The following is a 16,842-nucleotide window of genomic DNA, read 5'->3' as shown; positions in this document are numbered from 1 at the left end:
GCTGGCTTAATTGAGAGCCACATAGTTAATTATTAGTGCCTTTTTTTAGAGGAGGAGAAAGAGAATGTGCAGTGTCAGTTTTTAATTTCATTATGGTTTGCAAGCTACTGTGACTTTAAACTCACTGGTCATTATCTGTGTATATGTAGCATTTTCTTTATATTTCCAAACCTAACAGCCCTTCTCTGCTCTAGAAATGTCAAGAGATTTAAGAAGGAAAGTGCATCTGCACATTACTGATCCCTCCAGCCAGTATGAGTGACAAATAAAAACACAAAACACTTGTTCCTGTTAGTACAATAGCTGTGACATGGTTTGGAAGGAGCAACGGCTTCTGTCCTACCTCTTTCATTATCCAGTTTGGTATGTCATGCTGAGATATTGCGTGCGAGTCCCTGGCATAGATATTGGAAGTGGGCAGATGAGCTCATGGTATAGGCAAGTTGTCAAGGGCGTCTGGAAAGAAACCAGTTTGTATCAGTGTCAAGGCAGAGTTTACGTTTTTGGGAAGAAGCGTTCCGTATAGCCTGGACAGATTCCCTTTTGGGACGTCCAGTGGTAATGAATGAATGGTGGAGCCATGATGCTGTCTTTCATGGCTTTGCAGAGTAGGGGCGCACATTAAATCCTGAGAAGATAGCAGAGACTCTTCCTGTACATTTTTCATAAACTTGTTCTACATATTGAGGACTGTGATGGAATAAGCTTGGTTCAACATTCATAAATTGAATATTGAGTTACCTATTTCTGTGTGAAAGAGATGAGATAAAAGCTACTTGGACAAAGTAACCTGTATACGAATTAAAAGCCAGAGAAGATTTTGCCTGTGCACTTTTGGGAAAGCCTTTATCGCTATGTTTCCTGATGACCTTATGTGTACTCAATCAACATGATTAATCCTTAGTAGAAATACATTGGTTGTGCAAAGAAGGTGAACTTAATCCAAGAAACCTTTTTTACAATTTCTGCCTCTAGAAAGATGAAATGTATTTTCTCAAGTGTTGTTTCTGACTTTGAAAAAAGCATCAACCAAAAACTGGAGTGGGAAGAGATGAAAGAATATAGATTAAAATTTTTTTGTAGCTTCTTGATACTGGTTGAGTGACCGCTATCCCTCAGTATCAAAGAAGATAGACTAGTTGTGAGTATAGCTTCTTTTTATAAAAATAGCTCTTGCGTGTACTAGCAGATGATCTGAAATTAATTTTCGTTATAAGAGGTGTAGAAATCATTGACAGACAGTAATCTTCTCTGCTAAATAATTTTTTTGAAGAGGGGCATTGCACTGAAAAGATTCTGAACCCCTTTCCCTTCACAAAAGGAGAATTTTTTTGTCACCTTTTACTCTATAGAGAAAGCCTACTTGCCATAGAATAGTTTTCAAAGCCAATTTCCTTTCAGTTTATTTTTTTTTTAATAAAGAAGTATGTCTCTGATATCTGCAAACCCAAATATTACAGCTTTGGGCTGGTACAGGAGACCTGAGAGGTGGAACTGGTTGGCTTAAACGGGGCAGAATGTAAATGTGTTATGGGGAAACAGTAAATTGATTTAAAACAGAAGCAACCTAGGGGACAGGAAGAAAGACAAATGTAAGCATTTTTATTTTAAAAAAAATCAACATCTTTCCAGGTAGAATTCTGATGAGGCAGCAACACTTTTTGGTGTAATCAGCAATGTATTGCAGCTGCTGAGACACTGCTAGAAGTTGAGATGGCTTTCCTTTTGCTTCTGATTTTATTCACCATGGGTGTGATAATTTCTCATCACAGAAATCCACAGAATAGTCCACTGCCAGCAGCATGTTGCAATTAATGGGCTGGTTTTATAAGGAATTACTGCTGCAAATTGCAAACCAGTTTTGTCTGCTTACCTGAAGATGGAGATACTAGATGCCCTTGAAGAACTAGGGTTTCTGGTGCCCTGCACCCCCTAATAGGGTCAGGCTTTCAGACAGCAGGCACTTAGCCCTTTCTGAAAGTCTGGCATCAATGTAAAGTCAGCCAATTGAAGATCCCAAGCTGCAGGATGTTTTTTTTGAAAAGGTAGGCCTGAGGCTCCATATCGATCAATCATTATTCTAATTGTTCATTTCTATTATGGTGGGAATCATTCAGAATCCTAGAGTTCCTGGGAGTAAATCATTTGGAAATGCTGCCCATTATAAAATTTAATTTTAAATCTATATTAAGTAGATTTATAAAGGCAAGCATTGCAATCTAGTAACATAACATTATGCTACCTCACAGAGGCTGGGCTTTTGGGCCCTAAGGGGCCATGGCTGGGAGTGCGGCGGAGGCAGAGCTTTGGCTCATGAGTGGGACGGCCAGGCTGCCAAGTCTACCTTTCAGGCGATCCTTCTGGGCCACCTTCAGAGGAGCATTGGTCCAGTTTGCTGAGAGATCCATCCAGCTGTTCTGGATGGAGTTGGGTCATGGGGTACTGTCTGTCGTGCAGATGAAGCTTCCAGAGGGGCTGATCCCATCTCTGGGCAGGGGAAGGGGTGGAAGATGGCAGAGGGGTGGCACAGGCTGGAATAGGATGTGAGCCAGGATGCTGGACCAATCTTTCTTTTTCTTTCAGACAACAGAGAAGAAGGGAAGAGAAAGCAAATCTGCATTTGGAGGCCCAGTTGTCAGCTCATTATATCAAGAAGAAACAATCAGGTGATTATCTGCACTTGACTTGAATTAAAACCAGTATTTTTCTAATGTCATTTTTTTAAGTTTTTTTTTTTTTTTAAATATTGCACAAGTGTGGTGGCAACTACAACAGGATAATAAATGACAGGAAAGAACTTTTCAGGTCCATAATCATTTAAATCAATAACTGCCTGTATCATTGCCAGGTAGTAACCTTTCCCTAGCACAAGATGTGGGGGAAGGGCAAGCCTTCCCATTTTTCAGTTATATGGCTTAAAAAAGGTAATACTGGATATTTTTAATAGAAAGCTATTCAGACACTACCTTTTTCAAATAGTTATTTCTTTACCAATACATTCATTAAGGATTGTTCAGTGAAGGCTTTAATGTTGGACAACGGCCTTCAGGGAGAGTTTGTACCTTATATCAAATTAATTTTTTCTAGCTTCTGCAGCTAGCATGGCAGAAATGCATTTACTGAACTAGAATGTCTGCTATTTAAAAACTGTCAAGGTGCAAGTAGTAAGTGACATTAGCTACTGAATAAGGACAGCTGGGTTTTCTTGTTTGGTTGGTTTTTTACTGTTCCAGACTACTAATCATAGGTATAATATTAACTGCAATACCTAAAGGATTGCCTGGAGGATCTTTCAGAATACAGCATCATGTTTTTAGTTAAAATGAAGAGTCAGGGAAGACTACTTTTTTGAGCAGTGTTTGCTGTCATGTTGCAGTCACCCATTTATGTGTATGTGATCCCATTTGTTTTATTGAATGTCTTGCATCGTTTTAGTCCCAGGAATTTAAAAGATAAACACTGATTTCTCTACACACAGCCTCCCAAACTTGCTGGGAACTTTCCCAAAGAACTCTAGCACAGCATTTCTTTGACTTGTCACAAACTAATGAAAAATAAATCTTGACCAGGTGGCTCTAAACCCTCTGCAAGGACATCAGGTAGAAATTGCAACGGCTGTGTCCCAGGTAAGCCAATAGGGTGGCAGTTTTGTGCTCGGCAGTGGTGCAGGCACTTCCCTTGGTGTTGCAACCTGCTCTGTAGCAGGATGGAGCAGTTGGCCAGGAGTAGCCTTTACTGCCTCGCATGGAGAGCCAATACATCTTTAACTTTCCCCTGGACCTCGACCAGAGGTGGTCAGGCATGACCTTGGCTTAACACACTGTTTGAGAAATAGCACTTCTACTAGCCACCAGCTCCTTTCTTTTCCCTGCTCTGTCAATGCAGCGCTCAGCCAACATCCTTGATATCGTAGGTTGACCTTGTGGTTTAAATCCTGTTTGGGCTCTTTTTAAGAGCAGAGCATATCAGTGCTGCCCAGTGTAGGGTGCTAAGTATGAGCTATGCTTAGTCGTACAGTGCTTTCAGAGTCTTGGCTATCCCAAGTATTGCTGGTGCCTTGTCATGGATATGAAATACAGCCCAATATACAGGAAAACAGAGTTTGCTCTGGTTGCCTTGACTAGTCTGAATCTTCTTGTCATATGTTTTTTATTTTATTTCCATGGGAACATGACTTGTGCAGGACTTGAAGATAAGTACAGCTCCAAATACATTTTTTTCCCAAACATACTTTGAGGAACATATGTGCTGTATGTTTAGTATAGCATAGATGTAGTCCTTACAAAATGAGGCTGTAGGCAGCTCTGCGTCTCTAACACGGCTGGAATAGGGTGATTCTGCTAAAGTGAGTTAAATCAAGTTTCCTGACTGCTGGCAGAACAGAAACTCATGTGGTCCATTAGCACAGCTTGTCTTGCAGGCATCAGTGTCTTCAGTTGAAAGATAGAAGTGAGCAAGTGTAATCGTAATCTCACCCACACTCAGGTTGTACAGCATCAGCTTTCTCGGGGAAGTTACCCATGTATTATGGCTTTTGTCTACTGTTCATTCTTTTACTAGAACAGGGGTAAATTTATGCAAATATAGGCACTTCTCTAATGGCGATAATTATAATAGTAAAAGCATAGCCCTGAACAGCAAAATGGCACTGGTACCAAATCTGCAAGCAGATGAGCCAAAGAAGGATGGCTCTAGACGTTGTCATCCAAGTTTATCTAGAGCAGGGAGTGAATTGATTTTGATAGTCCTACCACTCACTGAGAAGGATGACTTTTCTGAGGCTGCGAGTAGTTTCTTAGAAGAACATACGGTTAGCATTCAGTAATACTTCAATGCATTTGTAAATCAATGTGGTCCTAAAATTAGGTATTTTCTGTAGAGGAAGAAAATGAAAATGTTTAAGGGGAAAGAAAACTTAATAGCTTGAGCCAGGATAAACTTAAACACATTGATAGTTACGGGTAAGCCCCATGCTGAAAGTTCAGTGTGTATGTGTATGCTACCTCGAAACCTAAGATCTGAGAAAAGAAACTTTGATGCAGACTGTTTTATTGACTCAGTTGTCTATGGTGGGCCTTACTGAAGCTTTACAACAAGCTTGGAAAACCTGGAAAATGAATCAAACCACTTTAATGTCTGTTTCCTGAGGATGTTGATAGGATAAATATTTTCTAGTTACAGGATCATATTAAGGAAGCCTTAGACAAAAATGCAAGTGACGAGTTTTGAAGGTTCACCTAAGCAGGTTGAATTATTTTATTCTTACCAGAAGCTTTTGAAGAGTTTAACAAATTATTAACCTCCTCCAAGCTGCTGCTGTGTACTACGAAGATGAGAGATCTTGGTTTTAGTGTAAACCACTAGTTTACCATCAGCAGTAAATTACCAAGCAAAGCAGCAATGCCATTGCTTTCAAGCTGAGTGTCTAAAATTGTGTCTAAATAATACTTACATTCCTTTTGTGGAATTAAATGCTTGGGTTTTAAGGTGCAAATCTATAAGTGTTGGAGAAAGTGGAGTTACCATACCCTACCCTACCCTAAATTCAGGTGGACCAGAAGTTGGAGGAACTGGGTTGGTGCCAGGGCTGATTTTGCCTTATCACTAATTATCTCAAATGTTTCTGCTTTGAGAACAAGACAGGAAAATGGTCAGTCTGGGTCACAAAAGTACATTGCACTGATTCCAACTAAATTCAAGAGCATCCATAGAAACAAGTTATACCGATCTAATTAAATCAATTTAGAAAGAGATTCAGTTAAATCACTGCAATTTGTGTGTTCATAGATCAATCCTCAAATCAGGAGAAGGTCTCTGGAGCTAATGAGGCATAGCAGTTATTTACTTTGGGGTGCTGGGCACTGGTCATCAATTAGGAGTCATTAATAAACCCTGGCAATAAAGAGCTCAAGCACCCCCAGTGACTAATGGGGAGCAGTTGCAGAATGTATTAGCATAGTGCTCTGCTTCTGTGTTCCTCTGCATATCACTTACCTCACTTCGGGCATTACATAAAGATAACTCGGAGGTTCCCCTGGAAGGAAGGATTTAAGAATTATCTGTGATTTCAGGCTGGCTGTAGTGGTGGGGTTTTTTTAACTGCTACATAAAGCTTTATGTCTCTTTCCTGGTCTTATTACCAGAACAAAAGCAGTAGTAGAGCTTTTTCATGATCAAATAGCTATAATTACAGTTTCACAAACCTAGGAAATGAGCAGTGAGATGAGGTTGACTGATGTGTCACCAATATAAATCTAATCTGAGACACAAACTGAGGGAGATGCCAAAAATACTGTAGCATTTGAAATTCGACTTTAAAGGATTTTTTTAAAATGTGTTTTTTAAAGCAGGGGTGGGGGGAAGCTGTGTATAAGTGTTTCCAGCAATTGAAAGCATTGACTTGGCAAGTGGAGAATGTGAAATAATGTTGCCAAAAGTCCCTGTCGCTTTCTACTTCCACTGGACGAGCCCTCCTGCAGTCTGCTGTGGGCTGCTTCCATGCAGCCTCGGCATGCGGGGATGGGAATGACATCCGCCGGTCGGCACGGAGGCCTCCCTGAGCTATGCTTTACGCTTCTGCCGTGCCAAGGGGTGCTGAAGAAGCCCTTTTCTGGTAGAAACTTCCACCCTTTCCCATAATGCTTGGGAGTGACCCCTGTTGCGAGTGGGGCTCCATTTAGGATCAGGGTGCAGAGCAGGCACCCCTCGTATTCTGGAGCCCGCCTGATGCCGGGTAATCTATCAGAATTGTATTAATCCCGCTAACGCAGCCGCCATCTGGCCCCGCTGCCGGGCCGGCTCGCGCAAGCCCCCGTGATGGATGGCCTCGGGAATTGATTAGTTGTTGTGCGAGACAAATGAACTGTTTTGGCAGAAAATACCAGAGGTCGCTGCGTGTGGTCAGGCGCAAAGGCTGCTGAATTTTAAAGAGCTGCTTCCAGCATCCATTGCAAGGATGCCACTTTGGAGCGGTGACGGCTTTTGAGACAAGCCCAGTGCTCCGGACCGTGGTTGAGCTTTTATTCTCACCCTCCAACCCCACTTTCAGGAACACCGGTGCTGTAAATAAGAGCAAAACTGCAGAGATGTGGGACCCGGCATCCTTGCAGTGCTGGGAATTACGGGCTCATGCCAGTATTGTGTGTGCATTTGGGTGGCTGCGCCGCAGATGTCTGTTGCTCACTTAAATGCAGGGCTGTGCAATCCCTGCGGAAGAGCTCTCCCAGTTGTGCAGAGTCCAAGCAGCCTGCAGCCTGCTCAGCTGTGGCGCGTCTCAAACAAAACACCTGCAGGTCCAGGCAGCTGGGGTTTGAGGTTTTTTTCAGGTCAGTGTTATTTAGAAATGGATGCTCTTCTGGTGATGTTTAGCAGGCAAGTCTCTGACTTCAAGATGATTGCCAAGTCTGTTGCTTCCCCCCCTTTTTATTTTCCCCAGAGCAGTGACCTTTGGGGCTTTGCTTTGTTGTGCAAAGGGGCAGCTTGGCTCAGGCCTGCCTTCCCTTTGGAAGAGTGCATCCTTTGGTGGCGGCTCCTTATTCGGGGTTTTCACGGCTGCCTCCTCTCCAGTGCTGCTGCTAATCTACCAAAGTGCGTGCGGCAGCGTGGCGATGGGTGGGGAATTGGATGACACATGTCTCGCTATGTCCCGGCTGCTCTCAGAGGACGGCACGCAAGAGTGCCGGCAAGTGGGCAACACTTCCCCCGGGACGGCCTGCCGGTTCAAAATAAACTTGAGTTATGGATTTATTCAGCTTGTAAAACCTCAGCTGGCATAAATAATTGAGAAAGCAAAGGTTTGTCTGTGGTGCATACCTCAGGGACCCTCTCCTGCCTCCCTCCCTCCCACCACCCTTTCTTATGAAAATGATCCCAGTTGCACTGATAGATAATAACAACACCAAGCAATTAAAAGCTATGGGTGGCTGGAGAGAGGAGAAAAGGTTCAGTTAATGAGCTTTTCCTCTTCCTGTGCCCAGGAGAGCCTCAGAAGTGACGAGGCGATTAAAGCGAAGAGATAATTATAGATTATGTGAAAATGGGTCCCTTGGGGGCTGAGGGCCTTGACATAAACAGTAAGTGTTGTGAGTGTCTCTCAGCTCCCCATGCGCTGCCTGCTCCGCTCCGCTGCGCTCCTGCTTGCTCGGCAGCGCTGTGCCAAGCAGACGGGCGAAGCCACCTGTTAGCGGCACCCGGGGCCGCTCCGCAGCGGGTCCGCTGGGACATGGCTTGGACCAGCCCTGGAAAAAGGGGAGAGGATGCCCAAAGTAGCACCCGATCGCAGCCCTCTGCCCAGAGCTTTGTGCTGGAGGTAACCTGTGAGGGGGGAGGAAGGGGGAGGGGCAAACCTGGAGGATGGTCTCTGATTGAGGGTAGAGTATCTGAATTTCAAGTTTCTTCTGTGTCCTTTTCCTTGGCAGTCTTAGTGGCTGTTTAGAAAGCAAGGATATTTGCAGCACTCGGTAAGAAGTGAAGCATGTTTAACCAGCAACATATCTTTTCCATGAGCTGTTTAAAAACTGTTGGCTCAACACATGTGTTTTGGACAGCTTATGAAGAAGACTTGTGAAGACTTCCAAGCCTGGGAAGAGGTGACTTGGTTTAAGGCCTTCCACATCCTTTTCCTCAAGGCTGGAAAAGCTGCCCATGTGTTACGTGCAGGCAACAGATATGCTTCAGCTCAGTGTTGAATCGGAGTTAGCATCTCTTAGTGGGGATGGGGGAGAGCAGAAGAAAGTAGTTTTGTGGGCTGAACATGTGTCAGCAAGGGAGAAGAGAAACCCTTCTGGCCATCTCAGGAAATAAATGTAAACACATTCACTGCCTTTACTGACAGTCAAGTCGTTGCTGACTTGGACTCCTTTTCAGCTCAACAAAAAGACCTGGTGCTTGTATATCACACATCTGACATGGAAACAAAATTGCATCTGAGTCTTCTTTTTAGCTACAGGTTTTAAATAATTGTGTAGACCTCCATTAGATTGGATTTCATGGTATTTCCCATCTGAAGATGTCTCGAATGCTGTATTTTTACTTCAGTTGAGGTTTTTCTGAAAACACTGACAGAAATTATATGGGTGTCTGTGTGCCCCCCCCCCCCCTTATCTGAGCAACGTCTTTGTTGTATCACTTCCTTTTGTATTTCTGATGTGCTTCTGTCTTGTTTTAGACAGTTCCTACCAGTTTCTGGGCCTTGCTGCTGACTCTTACCAGTTTTATGTGGAATGCAAATTCCTGCTAGGAACCAGTCTGTTAAAAGCACTGCATCATTTTTGTTTTCTTGTAGCTACTACAGTGGAAGGATTATTCAGGATGTACATGTACACACGTGAAATAAAGCGGGGGGGGGGGGGGGGGGGGGAGGAATTCTGAGTTGCAAGGTTTTCAAGCTGTGTTTCTTACTTGCCCTGTGTGGTTTTGAATGCAAAGTCAGCAAATAACAGTAACTTGTCTTTATTCCACTCACACTATTCAAGCAGAGCTTTTCCCCTCCAAATATATGGTTTTAACTCCTCTGAGCTCTCTTCTCAGTTTTCCTTCCTAGTTTTGGCATGCAGCTAGATCAATTTGTTTAAAAAGTCTGGAGTACAGCTTCACATGACTGGTTTGTTTGCAGGTAAAATGTCTTTGTTACGACTGTATGGACTTGCCTTGAATCTATTCAGGAAAAGGCTCATTTCTTTTTGTTAATATTTATAGAAAAGTTGGAGATAATATATGCTAATTTTTTTTAAAGAGGTCATTGGGGCAAAGGAATGGTTTAAAGCTTGAGAAATAAATGCAGGGTAGAAAGACGAAATTTCCCAAAACCTTATCTTCAGGTGGGGAAATTGCTGTTCTGGATTAATTCCATTATGGAGACTTCTGAAAGAAAAGTGTTTTTTTGGAAGGGGGATATATAGACCATTTGCAGAGGTGGTTATTCCAGAAAAGCTAAATCATATCCAAATAGCTGTGTCAGGTCATTCCCCCCCTTACAGACAATAATAATGTCAGGAAAAGACTGTAGACCTCTTGTCTGGAGGCTGTGGTAGGAAGATTGCCTGGTTTTGCTACGTTAGTATTAATGTGCCCTATCTCCACTGGTGCAGACCCTGCAGCGCGCTCCCCATGGAGCACGGTTGCTTTATTGCAGCCGCGTACCTTCTGCTCTGCTGGTACCTCTGGTGCTGCCGTGCGAGGTGCGGCCGCAGCTGAGCTGCCCAGGCTCTGCAGCATGCAGAAACGCTGGTGCCCGGGCTGACTGGGTGGCATCACTGCCAGGGATGGAGGGCACAGCCTGAGCTCCTGGTTGTGACATGGAAAATCATTCAGGATTAACTGAGGGTGGTTGTGGACCTCCCTAGCAAAGAGAGGCTGGGCTCTGCTTTAATGTTACGGAAGAAAGTGATCTGTAATAAATGAAGTGTATATGTCTGTGCAATGGGGAAAAAGCTGCTTGAACCAAGTTCCTGTACAGTGTTGTCTGAATAGCAGCTTCACCCAAAAGGCTGCTTTCAGCAGCCAAGGGCGTGTTTGAGAGGTTGGACTAACAAGGTAGGACTGGAGAGACTTACCAGCGTATCAAATCAGCCCTTGTTAGTGGGGGCAGGCATGTCTGATAACCTCCATCATGAATCTGTCAAGCTCCATCTCGAGCAAAATAAGCTTTTGCCTTTTCTAATCCCACCGTGAGATTCTTTTTTTCCCCCAGAATTCAAAGTAATTGCCTCTAAAGCATGCAGTGATCTGTTTCACAGGAGCTTGTGTAGTGTACAGGCAAGACCTCCAGCGAATGAGTTCATGAGAGACTGGTTAAGAAACTGGAAGACTTCTGTAATTTCCCTAGGCTACACATAGAGTGTGAAATCTTGTGTAGCACCCGCCTCTTTGCTAGAAAGGTGCAAGTCAGCTATGAGGAAGGACCGCTTGTGTAGAAAGAACGGGCGATATGCAGGAGAACAGTGCTACTAAAGGAGCAAGGTGAGAGAGGGGTTCTTTGGACAAAGCAGCGCTTTATTGCAGGAGCTGAATATCAGCATTTTTTTCCCACCTTTTAGTGGCACTGAGGAAGGAAACAGATGCTTGAGGTCTGAAGAACAGAGTGTAACTTAGTAAGCCAGGTGTGTAATAATAAGACTGTAAGTCAAAATTGTGTCATGGAGCTCTGCCTGTCCTGATGGGAGCAGGGGATGTGGTCTTGGTGACATTGGTATTTTCATTTTTGTTGGGACTACAGGTCAAAGAGCATCACGTTTTCTTTGTAACCTATTGCTCAAATGCAAATAACATTTAGATTTTATTTTCCTTGCTCTGAGGTGGTTCAGCTGGTGAGGTTCAAGGGCAGTGCAGACAAATGGGAGGAGTACTGTTGCCTTTTAGCATCAGGGAACCAGTTTTCCTCAAACTGCCCTGTGGCATTGCAGAGGCTCCGAAAGGCCCACAGCAGAATGACTTCCCTAGTGGGTCTGAACTGCTCCAGCAACCTCCCATTTTTATAAGGAATTTCCTTTGAGGTTGCCAGGTCTGAGTTCTGCTGAACATCCAGACTATCTTAAGTTGAGGTGATTGAAAACTGGGGACATTGTGAGAGGCAACTACTTTGTGTTTAACTTGTGAAGCTGTCAAGTGCCATAGCAATGCTGATGGGTTCATTTGAGCCGTAGTTTTCATGTGGAAACTAAAAAGAGAAGGTAGTATGTGGGCTTTTGGTTTACTTCTAGGAAACCAATGACTTCTTTTTCTTTGCTCCTTAATAGGAACACAGTTGTATCAGTGAATCTGTACCTAAAGGTATTATTGTAAAGGTTCCTCATGCTAGTATGCTATAGCTCCCTTTCCACAGGAAAGTTGGCTGTGTTGGAATAAGTAACTTTTCACTGGCATATCGGCATGGACAGTAAGAGAGTTGTATTTTCTCAGCAATACTGGTGTCAGTAACTTCCCACCATTAGACATGTGAGTGCAAATTCATACAGCAAGATAAAAATGTCTTTGCTCTGTCCCCTTGCGAAAGATTCCGAACGTTTGCTTTTTTAACTGCCATGAAGCACTGTAGCTCCAGTCACTCATACAAAGCTCTTCCGTAATATTTTGAAAATCTGTGAAATGTCTTAACCTCATTAGGGGTTCTGTTTGGCTGGGAAGAACAGAATTTTTAAAGTGTCTGAAGCGAGGGTACTGCTTTTAGCTCTAGAAGAAGCTATAGGTGTAACTCAAGCACCTGTGACATCACAACTTGTTGATCTTTCTGCCTGCAAGCAGGCCTAAGCAAGCATGCAGTGGTGTCCTGGCACAGATTTGTGCTGGTCCCTCTGCATACACCAGCCTGCTGCGCTGAGCAGAGATCACAGTTAAGTTTTGTTTTAACACCATCAATACAAAAAGGAGTGCAGTGGTGTTGCTTGCAGGCTGGCAAATAAAGAAATAAAAACAACCGAACCCTGTGACCTGGTTCTGAGACAAACACCAAAGATTTCACAAATCCCAGAATGATTACTTACCAAAGAGCGCCCAATGTCAGGCACCTGTTTTAAAGCCACCCAGTAAAGTACTTGCCCACTGTTGACCCCTTCACACACAGAATATGAAGCTGTAGAGCTTGTCCTTTAGAAAGGCCAAGAGTATGAATGGGTTAAAGAGCAGAACAGTGTGGAAAAAGGACCTGGAAAAGACTGGTCAATATGTTCATCTGGGTGCAGCCTCTAGCTACAGAAATCCTTAAGCTACTGAGTTTCTGAAGCTGGGAGGGATCTAACCAGGGGACAGATTGCTTTGCGTGTGTTTTGGTTTTCTGCTTTTTTATTTAAGCCATTATTAGTGGCCACTGTCTGAGATAACAGGCATGGGAAGGGCCTTTGGTCTGACCCACAGTGGCTGTAGTAAGTTTGTATAGCAGGTATAAGAGCAGCTTTAGCCTTTTATCTTCTGTGGGATTGCAGTGATTTATACCAGGACTTGAATGTGGTTTTTGCTGGCTAACTGTAAAGACTTCTTGTGCCGGTTCACAGGAGTAAGCTGATTCTTGCCCTGGCATAATATTGTTAAAAACAACCTTTGTTTTCTAGGAAGCAGGATCTTCTCTTACCATGAAAAAAAAACCCAACATATTATTCTGCATGTGCAATACCAGGCATCAGTTTCAGTCCAGTGATACTATTGAAATGTCTGTGGCAAAGTTAGAGCATGATGTGCATGTGGCCTTTGTGTTGTGCAGTAACACAGTGCTTCTTTTGCTTTTGTTTCCTGAATAGGGAAGAGGACAAGAACATTTTTGATCACTGCAGAGAAAACAACATTGACTATGTAACTAAAGCCATTCGATCAAAAAAAGTGGATGTGAATGTCACAGATGAGGAGGTATGGAGGAAAAGATAAAGAGCATCAATCTTTTAACTGTTTGGTGTATTAATTCAGTGCTAGTCCTTTTCAGATTCCCTGGTTAGGATTATTATAACAAGGTACTAAAACAGTTGGACAAACACTTGGCCATTGAGAAAGGATAACCTGTTTGAAACTAGCTGTCCACTGATATCTGGTAGTGTGGATATACTGTGATGCTATAGCATATCAGAAACTTACTTTCTAATATTCAGCAACGCCAGCAGCCATTTGCAGAATAAGATCTTCTGAATACCCCCCCTTTCCCCACCTTGTACACTAAATGTGGTCAAATAGGAGTAGAAAGTGAGGGAAATGGCTGTTTTGATAGATGAGCTTTGTTCTTGGGAGAAGTAGGATTTCTGCCATGCCATCAGCTTTACAGCATTCCCAGGTAGAGGGCAAATGAGTGACACTGGGTTTCCACCTTCACAAAAACAGTGACATCGTCCAGCCTTCTGCTTTTCAGACTCAAAACACCATTTCCCCATAGAGAGAAAATACAGGCATTGCCAGGAGCATCAAGACAAAGATAAGTGTCTAAAATTGTGAATTGGCTTGATCCTTTTCTTAGTAAAATAAACACCTGGTGTGGACAGTTTCCTGTTCATCCTTCAGGAAATGTAGCGGTACCAGCTTTATTGCCTTGGTTTCAATGCTTGCATGCTGCCACCTAGCCCTGCTTATGGTCCATCGTATGTGCAGCTACTTTTGCCCGCTGCTTTCCAGCACATTGTGTTTTGGTGAACAGATGAAGTGCTTACACATTCATAGACTGAGACACCACAAATTCAGTTGGGTTCTCCTGTAGCTCTAAGCAGATTTCTGCCCTCTGAGCCATGACAGCCCCGGCTGGGGCTCTGAATGCTGATGGCAGAGCCTTTTATTATTAATCAGGAATTCATGTGAATTAATTTTCAGAGGAGAGGAGGGAGGGTGTTCACGATCAGGGTTGGAATTTCACATCATAAATTCAATGAACTGAAACTGTCACGTGCCACACAGTCACTGCAACAGCGCCATACAGAGTTCCATCCCTTCTCCTGCCAATCACAGGTTACAGTAGTAAGTGTCCAGGGCAGTCCCACAGAATACAGCTGGAGTCCTTTCATTAATAAAGCTCATTTTTTGGAATCACACACTTGTAGTAAGCGTATAATAACATGATGTTAGCATTGCTTCATTTCCACTGGCAAGATGCTCTTTCGTAGTTAGCAGGGTTCAGAAGCTCATGCCTTCCTTTGTGTTCAAGCAACAAATGTGTTTGTTTTCAGCCAAGGAAATTTTGGTGGGTGGTGGATTTTTTTTTTGCTTTGTTTTTTTAAATCAAAATATTTGGTGAAAGATGGCTGAAACTTTTTTGTGCTCTAACAACATAAATGTTTAGAACCAGATCTGAAAACTGCCACATGAGGTCCTGTTTGGGAATTATGCATGAGTCGCTGTAAGAAGACTTATTTCTGAACTAATTGGTATTAGCACGTAACTGTTGCACAATATGGAATTGCTTCAGCACAAGTAGGAGCTGAGGACCCTGCCTACCTATGAAGGGCTGCTGGGAAGATTCCCGCTCATGCAGAAGTCCCCAATAGATGAAATTCTCACAACCTCAGTGACTTTTTGCTTACCCCAGCAAATGCTCAAACAGGGAGGTAGGAATGTCTGGGTTTTCATTTGTTTGTTTGGGTTTTTTTGGCAAGTGCTGGCTTCCTTAGGCTTGACTCTAACTGGTGTGTCCCGTCCCGTCCGTCCCCCCCCCGTCCCCCCCCCCCCCCCCCCAAAAAAAAAAAGTATACTGAAGAGAAAAATCTGAAAGAAATACTTATTTCATGTTGTCTTAAGGAACTGAAACCATTACCAACGTTGTTTGGTATCCAAATGTTCTTCACAATCTGGAGGGTATCTTATTTTCCAATATCGTGTAGGTTGATTGAAGTTTTAGGACCCATTTTAGACTAGAGAGAACCCAGACCGAGCCTTTGGTACAGTGAAGTGTATGCAAGCATAATCTTGTCATTTTTATTAGCTATTTTACTGTTACTGTGTAAATACATCCTGCCATATCCAAAAGATGCTTCTTCTAGCCCTCTGAACATAACTCATGCTGTCAGTCCTTTGATTTAAATGCATATAAATTTAAAATGGCAGCAGGGATACATACAAAGAGTTAACTTGTTAGGGAACAAAATCTACTGAAGCACCAAATAATCTTGTGCTAAACTGCAAAGACGCTAGGCTCGGCCTTTCGTTGTACAATAAAGACTTGACTGAAGTTGTAAAGTGTTTAGATTTTATTTCTGTGTGATGCGTCAGTACTGTATCTAATTGTATCCCCTCATTTTGTGCAAATCTGAAATAAGTTAGCAAAAGAGAAAAGAAATCAAGAATAAAAATGTAAAATAGGGACAAGCCAACTTGAAGCAAAAGGATTTCAGAAACAGCAATGGAATTCCCTGGGGTTCAGATAGAAGCACTTGGCAACTTTCAAAGCAAGTCTTCTCCCCACAAGAAAAAGATCTCCACGTACAGCATTCAAGCCAGCATACCTGCTAACAGTTTAGATATAATAAACCTCAATTTAGAATTAAACAAAGAATCTAATGACAGTAATCATGTACATGCTTCCATTTACTGGATCTAAATTGCCCAGAGTTCAACAGAACAGCTTGCATTCACTTAGAAGTAGCAGCACAGACTAAAACAACCTGTTTCTCTTACGCATGTCAGCAGGACTAATGAAATAAGAAATGGACTGTGGCTGTGAAGTCACCACAGGCACGGCCTGGTAGTGTGGATTGCTTGCTGCCTTTCTGAGAACAATATTTCTTCAACTTTTAACAAACCAGAACCTGCTCAAAGGCATAGATGAGTTGCTTTTGTAATTTGTGCCAAGGGCTGTGGAAGTTGTAGATAGAGAGTTTTCTTTTTTTAATTGTTGGAGAAATCCCAGTAAACAAACATGTTACCTGTGTGCAGTATTTAAGCCCTTGCCTTAACTTTAATGAAAGGCGTCTGAAATGATGCTCGCTTAGTCCCTGATCCTTGTGCTTTTGAGACAGCAAATGCCAAATTGCTGCCAGCTTGCCAAGGAAAGGACGGGGGGGAAAATGGGTTTGAAGAAGGATCACATACTTCTGGATGTACAGGCTTACTCCCATTAGAAAAACTTCCCCAAATGTTGCAGAGATCTGAAAATGATTGACTTCCAAATCAAAACCGAAGTTTACCTGTAAAATTGTAACAACAGCCCTTCCGTTCACTGTTCTTGTTATCACAGGGGGATGCAGCTGTTATATATATCTCCTCTTAATTACCGATAATAAAACACTTGACACAAGTTAGAGTGGCTCTCATTGCTATACAGCCATTAGAGCTGCAAACATCGTGCCTAGAGGTATAGCTTAATATTGTAGCACGTCCATTCAGTTTGGCTTTGTTCTCCTCTTTCTCTGCACTGGTTAATTGATGTGAAAATCATTCCCATCC

At 42.9% G+C, this 16,842-nt stretch overlaps 1 protein-coding gene across 1 annotated transcript in view; it reads left to right on the top strand.

Moving 5' to 3' along the window:
* Positions 1-16,842, top strand: part of ACBD6 (acyl-CoA binding domain containing 6) — a 95,886-nt gene that overhangs the window by 30,469 nt on the left and 48,575 nt on the right. Inside the window, exons 4-5 of the mRNA XM_075096931.1 lie at positions 2,584-2,666; positions 13,230-13,335. Of these exons, the coding sequence (XP_074953032.1) occupies positions 2,584-2,666; positions 13,230-13,335 (189 nt within the window). The remainder of the gene's footprint in view (positions 1-2,583; positions 2,667-13,229; positions 13,336-16,842) is intronic.

The sequence above is a fragment of the Phalacrocorax aristotelis genome, chromosome 6 (genome assembly GCF_949628215.1).
Source record: "Phalacrocorax aristotelis chromosome 6, bGulAri2.1, whole genome shotgun sequence".
NCBI lineage: Eukaryota > Metazoa > Chordata > Aves > Suliformes > Phalacrocoracidae > Phalacrocorax > Phalacrocorax aristotelis.
Note: the sequence above shows the minus strand (reverse complement) of the source record. Positions and strands in the feature narration are given on the sequence as shown.